Raw genomic sequence first — 19,834 nt, 5'->3', positions numbered from 1 at the left:
ATATACACAAAGAACTGTTACTTAATATGATAAAGTAATGGTTACTTCCATGTTAAAATAATTAAATAAAAAAGAATACATGACTGAAATTCACACATTTGCAGAAGAAAACAATTTAAATTCAAAAGTTATTTAAATATATCAATACTGTTTAGCACCTTCTGTGATTTTTTTTAATATTCTTAAAAATAACTAAAAAAAATAATTATTGTAAAGATTGCGATTTTCTATGCATGCAAAAGTTTTAATTTACTGTGTATCATTTTGAGTTACATTTCTAACTCATTTTGACCAAACAAAATCTTTCACATATTTAATACACTGATGTAAAATGATTTAATATTTTAAAGAATAACACTTTGCAAAATAAGAGCTTCAGAGTATCATACAAACTATGTACATAGAAATACTTTTGATATGCTTCACTAGAGACAGAATTGTGTGCATTGCATGAAAGCAAGCATTCTCCATACTGATAATTAATAAATTTATATTTTTCTTAAATATATGGCACAAAGATATAAAACAGCAGACGCAATCAGCAACTTGCAGCAATGATCAAAGAAGCAAAATTGAGAGTATCATGTTTTGCCAAAAATAACGCTGATAGAGAAATATCAAACAATTACTTTTCTTTTATAGAAACGCAAATTCTCAGACTTTAAACTCTTGTGACCAATATTAATACACCTCTCAACATTATGCCATATTTAGTATATATAGAAATTTTAGTATTTCACATAAACTGCACATTTCAAGAATTAAAGCCATATGTGAAAGATTTAAAACAATTAATAATTAAGTAGTTGGGTTTCACAAATATTTGAATCTAAAAAGGAAATGTTATCATAATGAGGAACTCATAAGTAATGAACAGCAGGAATTTTGATGGTGTAGAAGTGTTGATCCATAATGAATAGGAAATTGGAGGTGAAATCAGATTAAATCTTCATTTTTTATTTCAGCAAACATGTTGCAGCCACAAACAAATTGGCACATTAATAATTGTGCCTATTCCAAAAAGCTTACATTTTTGATAGATTTGCAGTAAAAAAAACAAGAAGCAGACAGATTGTAGGCAAAAGCTTAAAAAGCAAGTGCATTATGTTCAGGGTGAAATCTTAATTCAGACTAAGTTAGTTTTGATTCTCAATTCATTTTGATTGGGTAATTAATACTGCTGTAAAATTAATATTGGCTGTTTGAGTTTTAGTTCCATTTACATCACTAGAATTATGTAAGAATCATATGACATGGATTAATCTTGAAATGACACAGTGCAGGGAGATTACTATTATTAGAATAGAGAAGGAAAATTAATTTATGCTGCTAATTTAATGTTTTATATATTATTTATTTTTCTTACATATATACATAATAATATTTTATTATATATTGTGACTTATAATTACTTATTCCTTCCCACCTTATATACACTTATATTTAAGTTTGAATTCATGCAGGACCTAAAACATATTTGTCTATAATCAAGGTGCGGAGTCTATGAGAAACTAAAAAATTATAAAATTGTCCCCAGTGTCAAATACATTCATACTATTATAAAATTCAGATTATCAAAACTTTTGAAAAGGATCTATAGTTTAATTGTTTCATGAAGAAAAGTATATATTTGATTTAGATTTTAAATTATAAGAAAGATAAGCAGTCTCATATCTTAACTATAAAGATAGAAGAGCCCTCTTTTAAAATAAAAAATGTCTCTTGTACTGATGAAGAATTCTGTATAATAAATATGTACATATACTTAACATGGAATAATTTATTGTTCCTTTTTTTACCCTCCCCACCTAAAAAAATCACTTCTGTTATAGATTCTCACTCATCTTCCATGCAATGTCTCATAAGATATTATGTAATAAATGAAGCATCATATTTAATTTCTGTTAAGTGTGAAGCTTCCAATTTTACAAAAAGTGTATATACATTTATATCTTTTAATATTTTGCTCTGTCAGCATTCTGGCAAAGACATGATCCTACTCTTACTATGGCACCAGTGGCAAGTGGTAACAGAGCACAATGCTTTGCAGAAATTTGTTAACTAGAGTAGTTCATGGCAGTTTATACACCTTTCCCTCTTTATCAAATAGGTATGAGGGAATTCTCCAGATTTGTAGCAGATGGGATGATAGCATTTGAGGTTGAAGATTATAGGAAGCAAGGCTCAGGAGTTATAACATCTGACTGGAAGACGGGATCAGAGAGAGAGCAAGTAATGGCTAGCAGCAGATTCACATTTCCTCTGCAGAAGTCAGCTGAAAAATATAGAGCAATACTGCCATCTCAGTATGACATTATCAGATATGCCAAATAAAAAGTTACAAATATGAAATCACAAATTATCTTTAATGCAGTCAACTGTATTGATGTCTCTGATAATAGCCTATCTCTCAAGAAGTTGCAGTTCTTGAGAGATAGGCTATTATCAGAGACATCAATACAGAACATTTATTATTACTATGAAAATGAGGAATAGAATTTTGATAAATGATGTGTGATATTTAGAATAAAAAAGCCCTTTCCTGTTACAGCAGCCTTGGCTATATTCAAATTGCACTTTCTGTGATACTGCCAGATAATTATTTTTTGCTTGTAACATTTAGAATTTTATAATTTGTGAATGGCAACTGATTTAAGATGTATAAAGCCAGAAACAAGTCAGATTAGGGGTTTGATATCATGCTTTAGAATTCTATGTATAGGTATAATTAAGTTTTGGTAATTCAAATTGAACAATATATTCATTTTATAGTTCTTTCTGTAAATCTGAAGTTTTATATGTTATAGAAATAGTATGCTTTAATTTCCTTTAATATGATTTAATCATTCTTTTGGCGATATATCTCTTTTAGTTAGATATTATGTAACTAAAAAATATCAGAGGAAAAATACAATTTTGTATTAATTTTACATTTGCACTGCAAAATGAATCTAATGATTAGATAATTTTTGCAAAATTACTGAATCATTAAACCAATTTGATGCCCTTTAGAGGACTGCTTGATTCTGAAGCATGCTTCTTTATTTCAAGCTGATACTGATATAACAACATTAAATATATGTCTAAATAATACTTTTTGTTTAGTTGATTATGGCAAAATGTATGACAAATGGCTTAACAAAAATGATTTCTTTTCCATGGTAACCAGTCATAGAATTTAATATTTTCATTTCTGTTAATAACAACTAAAATGCTTTTCTTATATTATTTTATGTACTTTAATTTTAGGGCAAAAGTGTATATTTGGTGACATAATCTATTTCTTTTTCAATGGAATGCCTTTTATTAAAGTCATGTTTATCTAAAGATGAAAAAAGGGGGGGAGGAATTATATCTGTGCCATTCAGAATTTCACTGGACTGCATATTGTAATAAATGCATGTTGCACTAATTTATTATAAGATGTTATAAAATTTTTGGGGAAAAAAAGTTACAATTCTTTTTTTAACTCTTAAAGAATCCCATACAGTTTGTTATAGAAATTTATACTGTTACGTTACAAAATGTAATACAGTCAAAAGTCTTTAATCCCGACTCGTCGGGACTTCGGCGATTCCGGATTATCGATTTTTCCGCATTATAGATCATCAGTTTAAATCTGGTAAGATGGCATGCAGAAATTATAAAATTAAAAATATGAAACCGTAATTTATAAAATAATGAGCAATTATGATCTAAAGGGTATCCAAATTTACCAAAAAAGAAGCCTAATATTTATTTGTTTACTTTATTAAACATTTCTTTTAACGCGCGGATGCGTAAAGCATACCTTACTCATAGCCGAAATTAGAAAATTGCAACCAGAAAACTATGTGATTTGTATTCGTGATATTTATAATGACGAGGAATTTGATTTAAATCATATCAAAGACGGAGTACATCGAAATTAAATACTACATTTAGTAAGGAATTATAAGCCGACTAAAATAAAAACATCTGCCCTGAAGATAACGATAGTGTTGACAGATCAACTTCCAGTTCATTGCGCGCCGCGACGTGCCCCCCCCCCCGCGCAGAGCAGCGTGAAATTGATAAACAGATTTCGGAACGGTTAGATAAACAAAGGATATGCTTTTATCCATTTTTTGTAGCAATTCGTTTTTTGTTTGATGGATATCGAAACATACTTTCGTTTTCTAGATCCCTTGGGAGCTCCAGCATCGGTAATTCTATTTGACATAATCGAAAGTTCAAGCTTACTTTTAGAAAATTGCTCTTACAGTCTGCAAAAAATAATAAGCCGGATCCAATTTGAAGATTAAGGAACAACGCAATTATCAACATTAACTGAAATAGATAATTAGATAATTTTAGCTTATACCGTTCGTTATACATTAAACGCGCACGCGAAAACGTATTCTGCACTTGCGCAGATGCATATGCGCAGTCGTAAATGTTTTGCGCGCACGAGTAAAACGCCTATGCGCAGAAAGATTTTAGCTTTGAGGTCCGGATTATAGATCATTCCGGATTACGGGTGTCCGAATTAACGACTTTTGACTGTATTTTTAAGTTAAGGAGTAAACAGGTAATGTTTGGAAGGTCTTAGAAACATGTAATGTTTCTAAGTTTCTAGTCTATGAGTTTGTTAGAAAATTCTTAAATGTGACTTGAATATCAGAAGATAGAAATTTTAGCCTTTCCAATTTAATGCAGATTTTAATAAAAATGTAATTACTCACAATTACTCTTAATGCATAATTTTTTTAAGTAAAAATTAAACTATAGACTGAAATTTTGTGACTTAAAAAATTAATTTATAATATATTTGTTTTTACAAATACAATATGTATAAAATATACAAATACTATGCATAAAAAATTTATATAAGCAGGTCAGAATTTTGAATAACACATCTCAAAATTCAAAATTTGAAATACATAAATCTATTCAAAACTTACAGATTTTCTTATGGAATAGATCGCAAACCATCTTCTTCAGCATCCTTTGTAAAAAGAAAAAGCATATTCATTGAAAATTATTTTGTATTGAAATTACAAATCTTCTCCATCTCAAATAATTTCATTATCCTCATAAAGATGATAGTCACTTTATAGTCACATAACATTTTGAATATCATAAAATCACCATTAATTGCTTGTAATAAAGCAAAAAAGAATATTTAATATTTATGCAATATATAAATATTAAAAGGAAATGATTTGAATATCAAACCAGTGATTAAAATATGTCTATATATAATACTATAGTAATCAAATATTCTAATGAGAGTCAGAAAAAGTACTTTTTTACGTATTTAACCTTTAGATTCAAAAATTGAATCTTCAGTTCACAGTTCAAGCAAATCACATGTTTAATGCACAGTTAAAGCAATCTTTAATAAGAGATTAATATTATCATTCAGTACTATCTTAAGCATATTTGTATAACAGATTTATGCAACATTACAACATATACTCATGTAAATATAATGAGAAAGTACGCATTGATATTAATTATTATATTAAATTAATGAATGTTACCTGGGATGAATCTTTATCATCAATGGCACTAAGATTAATATTATTTAAAGTAGAATCTTCTAGTTCCATTAATAGTTTGACACGATTTTCATTCTAAAATAAAATTAAAAAAATATATTAAACCAATATTAAAAGAAAATTTATTGAATCAGTAATCACAAAAACACTTTTTCCAATTATAGCAACTTTGGCAAGAAACATAAATTTGTGTGTTTCTGCCCTGGTGAGAAACAAATGGTTACCAATCTGCAAATGTGCACCGAATTTATGTTTCTTCAGTTAGTCAAAATTTTCTTAATTTTTCAATGCTAAATTTTTAATATGCTTACTACTGTCCCATGAACGGAAAAAGATGTTATAGGCATCACATCACTATAGATTATTTGTAGCCGATATGTTTATTTAAAAAAAAAAAAATTCTTACAAAATTGAATAAAGTAATAGAATAAATACAAATTAATATTTGAATTGCTCTGTGTGTGTGTATATTAAATAGATTGTATACTACAGAAAGTGAATAAATGCCTAATGGGAACTGTTTCTCATCAAGACTGCTATAACAAAGAACTATTAAAGGAAATTTATAAAATTTACAAGCATTTGAACACAGTATCAAATTCAATATTTGAAATTGCTCCTTTATTTTAGCATTTAAATATTTTTATAATTATTTTGTGTTTTAGAAGCATATCATATAGAATTTCTAGTATTTGAGTGAAGGGATGGGTCGTAACTGAGCCCCTGGCACTAACGATGATCAAGGGATTGATAGCCAAATAAGCTCCGGCAACTGATCACATAATCAAGATTCCGCATATTACAACATAAAGTATTAATAAAATTGATAATTAATTATTTACTGTTACAAATCTGCGTCATGTAATAAGGAAAAAATCATATAAAATAAATATAAGGGGAAAATATTACTTATATTTTTTAAAACAATAATACTTTTAAAAATATATAAATTTTTAATGCAGTTAGTGCAGTATAAAAAAGTAAAGCACTAAAACACAAGGAAATCAAAACAAAAACAAAGCAAGCCAAAAAAAAATTGCGAAGAATGGAAAACAAGAAATAGTTTGAATATTTTTGAACCAGGTCATTTGAAAATCAAGTTATGCAGTGTTATAACAAATATTAAAGAAAACTGCATTGATAAACCAAGGAAAATCATCATATAAATTGAAATATAGCTTTTGTGCAATTATAATCTGTGATTTTGTTTCTAAAAATTTGTTTACATTTGTAAAAAATATTACTACAAAAATAATTAAACATAAATCAAATAAACGATTTTTCCAATACTTTCGTTCATATTCTTAATCAAATTGTTATCTCTAAGTTATTTTTGTACAATTATATGTATTATGATTAGGTTGTATACTATATACAGTGGCGTAGCGAGGGGGGGCAAGGGTGGTATGATGCACCGGGCGCCGCTCGCAGAGGGGCGCCAAATTGTCTCCAAACAAGATTTTCATCATATCACTGGGTTTTTTTCGGGGAAGGGGGAGGCGCTAAAATGGTATTTTGCCCTGGCCGCCAGTTATGCTCGCTACTCCACTGACTATATATCAGGACTGGCCAAACTTCATGTCAGTAACAACTGCTCGTTTGAATTCAGGAACGCTCGAGAGCCGCATCTAGATTTTCTAAAAGCCACAAGTTCATACATCATTGTGCAAGTAGTGGAGGAGGTTTTAAATAGAAAGAAATCCCTGATAACTTCTTAAAAAGAGTCTAAACTAATTAATTACCTCTTTTCGGACACTGAATAGTTTTAATTTACCATATTTCATATGCATGAGCCGCACAAATTGCCTGCGAGAGCCGTATTAGGCTCGCGAGACGCATTTTCGCCACCCCTGCTATATATAATAGAGAAAAATGTACAGGGATCAACAAAGCACTCATTCATTTAAAAATATTGATGCAAGAAAAAGGTTGGGAATTCCTGATTTAGTGTTCAAAGAAGAAAGTTTTTAATCTGACCTCATTTTTGATTTTTTCAACAAGTTGCTTCTTTTCAGTCTTTAATTTATCCACTTGTTCGGCAGCTTTGGCATTTTTTATGCCAGACATTTCTAGAAATGCTAGGTGAGAATCCTTTTCACTTATTGCTGCAGATAAAGCTTCTTGCCTAGAAATGAACAATGAGTTTAACATAAATGTAAACAGCATATAAATATCCAATTCTAATATATATAAATAGTGTTCTGCACATAATTTATTTAAATAAATTAAAATCTTAAATTTAAAACACCTTACTCAGTAACCAAAGATATAAAAAACATTCTATAATAATATAAGGTCTTTTGAACTAATCTGATGTGTCATGTTTAAGGACTTTTTCTGTAATATAGTACAAAGTCCGTTATCCCGACTCGTCCGGACATCGGTGATTCCGGATTATAGATCATCAATTTAAATCTAGTAAGATAGCATGCAGAAATTATACAATTAAAAATTTGAAACCATAATTTATGAAATGAAGAGCAATTATGATCTAAAGGGTATCAAAATTTACCAAAAAATAGCTTAATATTTATTTGTTTACTTTATTAAACATTTCTTTCAATGTAAGTTGTTTAAGTTGCTTCATTTTTTGTGCTAATACTTTCTCTTTATTTCTATAAACAGACATAATTTCTTGTCCAGTTAGAAAGTTCCACTGTTCAAGTCCTGTAATTGCTGTGTCGAGAATAACGACTAACTTGTCAATCGAAATTTTTTCGTTTTCAATAACCTCTCTGTCACTTACTTCACTATCGGAAGCGCGCATGGGTAAACGCTTTACGCGCATGCGTAGCGGACGCGCGCATTCAGTGGCGTAGCTAGGGTGGGGCAAGGGGGCATCTGTCCCCGGGCGCAGCATCCAAGGGGCGCCAAATTGATGCTACAAAATTTTTTAATGAAATGTTTTCTATTCTTGGCACACAGAAAGGGGCGCAAATTCTTCAGTTGTCCCTGGGAGCTGGAAACTCTAGCTACGCCCCTGCGCGCATTAAATGCGCATGCGTAAGTCTGTGGCTTTGAGGTCCGGATTATAGATCATTCCAGATAATGGACGTCCGTAAAACTGTCCATTATATTTAAAAATGAAATAAACAGGGTGTTTTTTTTTTTTTTTTTTTTTTTTTTTTTTTTTTTTTTTTAAACATACAGACTCCCCATGCACCACATATATACAACACGGAGCTTACAGAAGTAAGTTAACAGTTTTAAATTAAGTTTGTGTATGTGTTGCCTCATCAATTTTTCTTGTAGCTTTCCAATGTTGGTGCAAATAATCAGAAAGTACCAACATTTTTATTAATAACTCTATAGATGTCTGAAATTTATTTGATCTGTAACCATAACATGGTGAAAAAAAATTAAGCTATTGTTTGAACTTCAGATTTGCTTTAGTTAAATTTTACACAAAAACTTACTGACTTCATTACGTATGATTTAGCTGAAAATTTGGTAAGAGGCATTTTACATACATATTTGTGACTTATTTAATTTTTGACAAAGCTTGATAATAATGAAAGAATTTTCTTGCAATAAATTAAAGTAAACATTATGTTTGGTACTGTTTTATTTAATAGTACTACAAGCAGAAAAATTTAATAATTAATGTAGGTTTTTAAAAATTACCCCTCTCCCCAATACAGGGATTTTTCCCTATTGATAACTATAATTGTTTGTTTACATTGCTGAATGCATCTGGAAATGAATGCATATGTGTAGCAGAAGCTGCTAATTGCTCGAGAGTTCTCTTCTGTTATGTCTCTAACTTACTAAATATTACTTACAGTGAGAATTTAATTTAAATGTGAAAGCTACTTCTTCACAGAGTCTTAATTCTTCTAGTGGCAGAGTTTAAATCTTACACACAGCATACTTATTTCAGTCTTGTAAAAGTCTTTTTATGCTGTGAATTACAGAAATTTGATTCATGAGCATATTTTGCAGAAAACAAATTTGAACTGTAATTATATTTCAGACAAAAATTTGCTGATGATACTTATGTTAAAACTTTGTTATGTAATAATAATATTTTACATAATAAAAAGAAATGCAAATCTATAAAATAATCCAAAGAAGTAAAAATAAAAGTAATTGAATCACAGATAAAGATATCTGAGCATACTTCATTTCAAATAGTTGTTCTAGGTGTGCCTTCCTTTCTGAAATAAGCTTCTGAAGTTTCTTTTCAATTTCTACTAATTTAACTTTCAAAGGTGGACAGTTTGTGCATCTAGCATTGTGAGCTTTTTGAAGTCCTCTTACTTCAGACTGCAAACTACGAATCTAGAAATTAGGTATATTTTATTTAAAAAAATTATCAAAAGTGTTTTATGCAATTTTGAAAGTATATTTAAATATTGTCAGCAGAATTCAAAAGCAATAAAATTTTACAGTTAAATCATAACTAGGAATATGAAATTAATTCCTTTAAAATGAATATTATGTATAAAAATATATTTAACCTCTCATACATTTATAGAATTTCATAAATGACCATATGAACATATTTGGCCTTTATAAATATAAAAATATTTTGTAAAGTAATTCTCAAGATAGAATGTATGCATCTCAAGAGGAGATGAGGATTATGAACATGAAATATTATCTCCATCAATTTTGTATTGTTAATAAGAAAGGATTTTGGGTACCTTACGAACACAGAATAGCGTAGAAAACAAACTGCGTGACTTCAGGCACTCCCATTTCTACTCTATCTTATGATATGGAATGAAAAAATATGCCCTCTACCTATGCAAGACCTTGGAAACATCGGTTGGATCATGAACTGAAGAAGCCACCTGATGCTGTGTATCCCAGCAAAGACTGCTGTCAGTTTGCTGGGATACATGGGATGTTGTTTATTTTGAGCTGCTCCCCAATAATGTGAAGTAGCATTACTTCTGATGTATAAGAGCTATCAGCTTCATGATATGCATACAACTTCAGCATTGATTATGACCTGAACACCCATTCTCTACAATGTCCTTCTAATCCTGGGTGGAATGAAAATGTAAACAGCTTCAAAAAGACATGTAACAAGATTAAGAGCCATGAGATCGGAACTGTTGTTTCTATTCTCTAGACATTACACTAAACAGCTACCATCTTTCCTTATTGATGCAGCATCTTTCTTGAGAACAGCAGTTCAGAAATAGAGATAATATTGAAAGATACTCACATTGTAATCGCATCAAGCTCACACAAGGAAGGCAACTAACTTTCTGCAAGGAAGACAACTAACAACTACCCAGATAATGGTAAAAAGTCATAGCTAACAATAAAGACTACATTTTATATTACAATATATTCATATAATCTTTTACTTGCTGGTTAATCCAAATTTGGGAATAATGATTCTAAAAGATTTCATATGAACAATTCTCTGTGCTGCTGGTTGAGTGATATGATAAAGAGATTTTTGGGGGGTGGGGAAGGAGGAGGGGAAAGATCCATAACATTGTAGATATCCTGAAAATAAATGTTTTGATACTTTGGAAGTGAAGAGGTATACTAGTAAATGGAAAGAAGCATCTATTGGAGATACCTCAGTCATTAAAAGGTCGTTTACAACCATTACTCCAATTCAGCACACTGCCAGGGTAAGGAAAAGCAGTGCTGTTATAGTAGTACGCAGGGGCGTAGCTAGAGGGGGCAAGGGGGGCATCTGACCCCGGGCGCAGAATCCAAGGGGCGCCAAACTGATGTTACGACATTTTAGAATTAAATGTTTTCCATCCTTGGCAAGCAGTAGGGGGCGCGAAATCTTCAGTTGTCCCTGGGCGCTGAAAACCCTAGCTACGACTCTGGTAGTACGTCTTATAAAGTTATGTATGAAATTCTAAAATTCTAAAGAATAAAACAGAACTACTAAGCACACACATTTGTTTCTAATACATATGTTAAATCGATTGTCATTCACAAGTTATAAAATTCTAAATGTCAAACTATGCGAGACCTATTACAAATGGGCTCAAATTTATAAGACTGGTAAATAATTTTTACTTCCTTGTACGAAGTAAAAAGGAAGTATTGTAATCGCGAAAAGTTTCAGGCAGCATATTTCAACGAAAATATCCATTTTGACCGCTATCGAATGCAATTTAACGATGTTTTTGCGCCATAACTGTACGTAAGGACAGAATAAAATACTCTTTTCCTTCAAAAAAATTATTAAAATGCTTTAAAATTAATTCTAAAGAGAATTTTTCGTGGCATCTGTACGAAAGTATGTACGTTCGTGCGTACGTACGTATCTCGCATAACTCAAAAACGAGTAGCCTCAGAACGTTGAAATTTTGTATATAAGACTGCTATAACATATAGGTGTGCACCTCGTATTTTGGTTGCAATCAGCCGCACCAAACGTATATAAATATATTTATATATATATATCCACTCTATTACCCGGCTCAGTGATCTCATTTTTTTTTTTACTCTTATATGTTTGTAAATTGTACATTTTTTGCTTTAAAAATGATTGAATTATGTTGTTTTTATCTTCCGGTTAAGGATTTTATGCCTTTAGTAAATCTGTGTGCAATATTTTTAAAATTATCAGCAATTTTAAAGTTGTTTAATTGCCGCTAAGCCTGTTTTCAATGGCGGCCATTGATGTTTACATTTGAAACAGGAGACTAGTGGATTTGTTGCCAATCTAGACAAACTTAGCTTCGCAACAACAAAGATAACGCATTCATTTATTATTGCCAATTAAATCATGCTTAATTCTTTCTGGAATTTTTTCGAGGAAATAAGCGTTTGAGATTTACTTCGTAATTTTTAATATAGATATTTTGAGTTTTTATGTATTTTTGCCTTCTCGCGAAGTCAGAACTGAATTAATTAAATGAGAAATACTCAATCGTCTGTGAAAAACTGTTTCTGTTTTGTTTTGTTTGCTTAATTTCTTTTATACATAGTTCTAGCTTTATTATAGTATTTGAATAGAACATGTGGCAACGATTTGATAATTCTTTAAATGATATACATTTTGTGCATTCTGAGTTATAATATGAATGAAATATAATACTGTTAAGTAAACCTAGTGCCAGAGTGTCGCTATGGTAAACAAAGTGAATTTTAAAGAATGCATTCATTCTATTGTGGTTTATGCGCTGTCGGCGAAGTAGGTTTAATTCAATCTAATAAGTTTAAATAAAATGCAAGAAAAAATGCGTATAATTTAATATTCCGTACAAGGAAGTCATGTGGTGTACACATCAGATTTTTATAACTGGATTAGTATTTTCTGAATTTTAGTGAAAGTGATGAAAAAAATAATTTTTGAAATGCTGAAAACAGTGTTCAGATTTGAAGAATTACTAATTATGCCGTAAATCTACGAGGGTTGGAACTTTAATAGTGGTAACTATTTATTTACAAGGAATACAAAAGTGATTCATGTCACCATGTTTTACAGTCCTTCAATATAGTCGCCAGCATTGTGTACAACCCGTTTCCAATGATGTGGAAGTCGCAGAATACCTGTAGCAGCGCCTGTTTTGTTGATAGTTTGAATGGACCGGTCTACTGCCGCAAGAATCTCAGGAACAGTTTGGAAGCGAGTGCCACGAAGTGGTTCCTTCATCTTAGGAATTAAGTCATAGTCACAAGGGCTTAGATCTGGGGAGTATGGTCGATGAAAAAGCACTTCCCAGCCCCATCGCTTGAACAAATCAGTCACAGCTTGCGCTGCATGCGGCCGAGCATTGTCATGCAAAATGAGAGGAGCGTTCTCCAGAAAGTGTCGCCGTTTTTTTCTCAAAGCTGGTCGGAGATTGTGCTCCAAAAATGAGCAGTAATACTGCATAGTGAAGCTCTGCTATGGGGGAACGGTATGCGTTAGGATGACACCATCACAGTCGTACACGAGAATTACCATAACTTTCACATTGCTGGGGTTCTGACGAAATTTCGAACGTCGTGGTGACCCGTGATGATGCCATTCGTTTGATTGGCGTTTCAGTTCTGGCTGGTACGATTGGGCCCAAGTCTCATCCAGCGTAATGATACGGCGTAAAAAAGCATCTTCGCGCTCATAGCACTCCAGGTGGGTTCGGGCAGCATCGTATCGTAGCCATTTCTGCATTTCCGTCAATTGATGTGGAACCCATCGTGAAGCAATTTTTCTCATGGACAGGCGGCGTTCCTTCAGAATGTGCAGCACAGTCGTATGCGCTAATCCTGTTTATCCGGCCAGCTGACGAATCGTTTGGCGGCGATCACTGTCCATTAGTGCGGCAACAGCTTGCACGTCTGCATCGCTGACACTCGGACGACCTGGCCGCAGCATGTCTGCCACGTTTTGGCGTCCTTCATTGAATGCTTTCACCCATCTTGCTACGGTTCTGAAAGGCAATGCAGATTCCCCGCAAGCCTCTTGAAGCCCTTGATGACACTGTCGTGCTGTACGACCTCTGGCACATTCAATTTTTATCCAACATCGTTGTTCTTGTTTTGAAAACCTCCTGACAACACTTTCTTTAGACCGCGAGACAAGCGTCTACGGCGAGCAGGTCACGATGCGGCGAGATGCGCATTATGAGCCGCCGCTTCTGTGACCGCCGTCTGCCCCTGCTAATGGAATTACTCCAGACTGGCGACCTTTCTCGCCAATTTGGCATTGTGTTGGTCGATTTTAGTTAGGAAGTCATCCGACTGAAAGTAGAACTGTGACTTGGCATGCTTAATTTATAATAGTTATGAGTGACTCTTTGTCGTCCAAAAATCTTCCGATTCTAAACCAAATCGTACTTCGAATATTGCTATTGAAAAAAGAAAAACATTCGAAAGACAAAATGCACCTTTGTATCTGGTACATTCATGCATCATGAGTGAAAGATATTGAATTTGTATAAATAAAAAAAGATTTAATAAGATATAATATTAATAACGTGACATAATAATGGCCAAAATCAGAAATATAATCAGATAAAAACGAAATAAATATGCTTTGCCTTAAAAATTTGTGGAGAAAAACTTGGTGTTATAATAAATTAAAACATGGTGTTTTTATTTCAAATGAATGTATAAATTAGTTTTTCAAGGTCTTTGCCACAAAAAATTACATCATGGCATCAAAATGCATAGCCTGTGTATTTCAGTTAACAATTTAATGTTAAAAATGACCCCACAAGATGCCGATTCAACTTCAAAATTGTAGTGTTACTCATAGAACCCTTATGAATGATAACAATATATATAATACATTTAATGCAAAACATACTTAATGCAATTTCATTATGGAACATTATTAATTTTCATGGCTATCCATTACAAAGAGAAAACTTAGGAACTTATTATACAGTTAATGTAATAATATAAATTGGGGGAAACCTCATATTACACTTCAAACGTTTACATTTACCGATTTAGAAATTAAAAAATACTCATGTTCAGAGCTGCTGTAAAGCTGTTTAATGTACTGCCATGTAAAACAAAATTTTGTCATAACGTATTCCACCTATATGAAGTAACTGTTGTTATTGCTAATTAGTAGCAATGGAACTTTCAGCAACAACAGAAAACTGCAGTAAAATTGGACTGAATTTCTTTATTTGTTTAAAATCATTCTGAATAAATCTCACAATAATTTTATGTTCACATATAGTTTATTTAACTGTATTTTCTGAATAAGAACAAAAAATTCTGTTTAAATTGGTGTTAGCATATGAACTGTAATTTACAGTTTGTCATCTTATGAGTGATCCAAGAAAGTCTCGTAACTTACTGAAGATTGCAGTATCATTTTTCACATATGGCATTCATTTACATTAACAGAACGTGCTGTGTATAAGAGTACGTAAGATTTAAAATTGGAGCCTACCAGAACTCGGTACCTCTAAGTTTTAAATGAAATCATAATTCCAGTTAGTGTGTGTGTATGTATGTATATGCAGACACGCAACATAGATACTCCAGTTCATACATGCATAATTTTTTTAATCTGGTTCCGATAACAGAAGAATACCAATATTTTTTTTAAATGCATAAATGAAATAATTTTTAAATTTTTAAATTAGAGTGAAGGAAACTTTATCACTTTGTAGGGTTTATATTTATTTTAACTAACATTTATTTTGTATTTTTATTAAGTCATCTTTCCTGTCAAGCCTTACTTTTCCCTGGAATTGCCAATGCCAGAGTATGTAAATTTTAGTAGAACGCACAAAGTATTCAAATTTTCAGCGGAAGTATTTTTGAGTTAAATAGAAGGGAAACGAGTTTGTAGGTGTGCTTTCTTGATTCACGAGCGTGAAGGTTGCTAGGTAGAAATTTAAGAACCGCGCGTTTCGGCCTGTGTGCTTGCTTCGGCAGTTAGTTGAATCTTTCAACTTTTTATTCAGAAAGTTTGCTGAAATCTCAGCTGTATCTTAGAACGCGTTTAAGTAGTCACGTTTACACAGCCTCGTAGGTAGTGACTTGTTATTATTCATTTTTAGTTGTACTTTCTTATTTTTATTTAACCGCCGGGTCGGCGTAGTTTGTGAGCGTCAAGTGAACGCATCTGTAACTTCTAAAGTGGAATAAAAAGGGAGTTAAATCCTTCTTAAGAATTTGTGTACTTTCCAGTTCATAGCAGTCACTACTATTGTTGCGGGCAAGTTGGGGCCACGCGACACCACGACTTTTCTTTTAAGAAAACCTTTCATTATATAAATGTCTATTACAATAATAATAATAATAAAAAGCTATAACTATGCGATCAACAAAATATAATTATTAATATTTTAAACATCATTGATGTGTAGATAATTAATAAGTGAGGACTATATTTAAAATGTATATAACATGGGTACATAATGAGCTTTTATATTCAACCCCTACCAATGTAGCTTTAGCACACTTAAGGATTTTTTTCCTCGTGTGATTTTACATTTTTATAAATGATGCACATACCATTACATATTCTATTTATAATTATGATTTACATGTTTAAATATCGGTGTGTGTGCGTGATTATGGCAAATCCTCGAGGGCTATCTGCCTAAGAGGAGGGATGCCTTCGTGGAGGACTTTCTAAGGGAAACTGGCTCGTATACACGTTACACATGGGGAAAACCACGAAAACGCCCATGCAGCCAGCCCGTTCGCGGGATTCGAACCTCGGACCGAACTACCAGTGTTCTGCGACTTTACCGCTCGGCCGCTGGTGGGCCTGTTTAAATATCGGAAACAGTAAATAATTCAAAATGATTTTAAGAAATATGTAACTGTAATACACATTATTTTTCACTCATACGTGTGCAATTTATAACGATCAAATCTGATACAGTTTCCTGTGTATTATCACAAAGCTCTTGAGAAAACTTTTGTATCAGAAAATTTCATGTGCTCCAATTTTACAAAAGTACTACTACAGTTACAATTATCTATGCTTTATCTCAAATACAAAACAATTCCCAATTGTTTACCTGATAATAATATTTACTATTTTCAACAGAATTTGTTTCATTTTAAATTGCTTTTATACACATCAAAAGAGAAAACTTTCAAATTTTCCCACCCTCTCCAAATCGCATATGTAAAGAGGTTTATGATGATTGCAGAATATAACTCCTAAAATTAGATCATTATATAAATATTAAGCAATGTAAAGAAAGCTATTAATTAAGAACAGGAAAATATGCAATAAAACGGATTAGAGAAGAAATTATGCATGAAGTAGCAGCTGAAAATAAATCTTTTTAATTAAGAAATGAGAAAGGCAACTCTTGTGCTACTTTTCTTATAAAATAACACAATATTTTTATTTTATTTATTTATTTGTTTTCAAAAATGAAATCCAAAGAAATCAAATTACGAGAAAAATTTATATTAATATCAGAAAAAATTGACAGATAGTTGATGAGAAGACAAAAATTGTCCTGATGAGTTCTGAATTGGAGTTTCAATAAAGGAAGATTAATTTTTATATTATTATTATCTTGTATATATTTTCCCTTTTTTCATTTTTAGTTTTCGAGTTTGTATTACTATGATCATTTTTTGTTTTTAATTGTTTAGATTTTATGTTTAACCCCTTTGCAAGGATGCAATTATTAATATTGTTGAGGAATAGTCTTGCTCTGACTCCAATTTACTTTTAACTTCAGATGTTTTAAGTTCATTCTTTTGCTATGATATACGCGAAATTCACCGCCAACATACCGCTTTGTGACTGCTGTGAAGATGAACAAAATCATCGCCTGACTGACTGACTGATAACTTATAGCCAGAATACCACTGAGATCAGTAGTTTATCTGACTCAATCAAATTTATGCCGGATGGGCACAATAACATAGAACTATCTTCACATAATGTCCGCAGTAAGGAGGAGAAAGACGGATAAAGAATAGGAAGTCCAGCAACGCAAGAGCTCACTAGCAAGTAACCGGCCCGGTAAAGGCGTGACTAAATCATCGCCAAACTGGTACAACCCTCATATTGGTCGCAGAACATATTGCGCATGCGCGCCGCGCTGTGACCCTGCTGTACCTAGATGCTTGTGACCGCGAGCTAATACAAGGATTCGTTCTTCGCGTCACTCCGCATGCGCGTGACGTAGACAGGACGAGTCTTTTTGCTGAGAGGTAAGGTAGGTATGTAGTTTACGTGTGGTATACGCGATATTCTTTGGTTTTGTTGCATAGCGTTTTTTCAGCTGTGTTGCCACTATTAAAGTTCCAACCCTCGTATATAATTTACTTTTTCTTATTCAGTGATTATGCCAAACAATTTATTGATGCTAAGAGTGATGTTTATTCAATTATAGGCTTTTTTTTAATATATAGCTATTGTTAAAAAATGAATAATTTGTTTATACCTTTTCATCAGCAGTTTCAATAAGAGACTGCTTCTGGGCCACTGCTACCTCTCTCTGAGCTGTAATACGAACACTCTCTCGCAATGCCTCTTCTAGTTCTTCTATCCTCTCTTGCTGCTGTAGCACTTGCTCCTGATGATAAATGGGGAAAGAAGGGAAAAGGTAGGAAGGAAAATTGCAAACCAAACCATAACTTAAAATAACAGACGAACATAAATTAAAAACAAAACAAACAACCAAACAAAATCAACAAAGGCCCAGTTTTCAAACACAAATAAAATGGAATATATTCTTTGTAGCTTCTGTCTCGAAATAAAGGAATAGCAAAATATTTATGACTTATATCACCAACTTGATGTTGATTATAAATGAAATAAAATATCTTTATGAAAATATTAAATTTTAAAAAAAGTTAGAGAAGAAGCCAGCAGGCCCAGATGGCTAAAATAATGTACATGGTAGAGGGGAGAAAGGAAAAAAGACATATATACTTATTAGAAAAATCAGCAGATTTTAAAAGCAGTGATTTTATATCAAATAAAAAAATTAATGAATGAAAATATTAATACCTGGTTGTAACAAAACAATTCCTGAATTAGCTCTATAGGATGCAACAAATGGCAATACCGGGTTGCACCCATATGTATGTATTAATCTTAGTCTCAATAAGGCAGTGTTGTAAGATAAATTGGTATATTAACACTGAAAGTTAATTAAGACACAACACGCCGAATAAGTACTAATTCACAAGTCAAACAACAAAAATCAGCGTTAATTTTCAAAATTTTCACAGGACTAGTTTTGATGGTTTTACCGAACCCACCATCCTCAGCTGCAAAGCTGCAAAGAGAATGGTGGTTTGGTAAAACCATCGAAACTAGTCCTGTGAAAATTTTGAAAATTAACGCTGATTTTTGTTGTTTGACTTATGAATTAGTACTGCAAAGCTGCAAAACCGCAAATGAATTGCGGTTTTGATGGTGGTTCGGTAAAACCATCGAAATTAGTCCTGTGAAAATTTTGAAAATTGACGCTGATTTTTGTTGTTTGACTTATGAATTAGTACTGAAAATTATTATGGTGATGTTTATGTGATAGCATGTGCATGGTAATATGTACTTACATTATGGATGATGGAAAGGAAATTGCAGATGAACACAAAATGTCCCATTAAACTGAGCAAATTGATCACCGAGATGCTTACCATAGTTTGGCAAAATTATGATGTGAGAATTAGCTGAAATACTTTGAATGGCTTGGGTGATTCAAAGGCAGAAAAATGTCCCTTGAAGATGATGGGCTATCTGAAGACTTTACATCAGCCTCATCTCCAAAAATGTGGATCAAACTCAGGAACTTGTGCATGCAGACTGTTGGAAGAAAATCTGCTATACTAGAGAGATTGTTATGTTGAATGGGTCAACGCAGACAATTCGAATTGTGAAACTAAACATGTAGCATGTTGGTGCTGAGTTTGCCCCCTCCCATCTGCTGACTTCTGAGCAGAAG

General features: G+C 32.2%; 1 protein-coding gene across 1 annotated transcript in view; it reads right to left on the bottom strand.

Annotated features, from left to right (window-relative positions):
• Positions 1-473: 473 nt before the first annotated feature.
• Positions 474-19,834, bottom strand: part of LOC118196388 (uncharacterized) — a 310,238-nt gene continuing 290,877 nt past the window's right edge. Inside the window, exons 14-19 of the mRNA XM_085818940.1 lie at positions 18,326-18,457; positions 9,643-9,803; positions 7,500-7,647; positions 5,505-5,597; positions 4,923-4,966; positions 474-2,275 (exon numbers count right to left, since the gene is read on the bottom strand). Of these exons, the coding sequence (XP_085675066.1) occupies positions 4,931-4,966; positions 5,505-5,597; positions 7,500-7,647; positions 9,643-9,803; positions 18,326-18,457 (570 nt within the window). The 3' untranslated portion in view covers positions 474-2,275; positions 4,923-4,930. The remainder of the gene's footprint in view (positions 2,276-4,922; positions 4,967-5,504; positions 5,598-7,499; positions 7,648-9,642; positions 9,804-18,325; positions 18,458-19,834) is intronic.

Source organism: Stegodyphus dumicola, chromosome 6 (assembly GCF_044657685.1).
Source record: "Stegodyphus dumicola isolate Sdum_Otavi_A_Nest chromosome 6, ASM4465768v1".
Taxonomy (NCBI): domain Eukaryota; kingdom Metazoa; phylum Arthropoda; class Arachnida; order Araneae; family Eresidae; genus Stegodyphus; species Stegodyphus dumicola.
The sequence above is the reverse complement of the archived record's forward strand: the minus strand, read 5'-3'. Positions and strand labels throughout refer to the sequence as shown.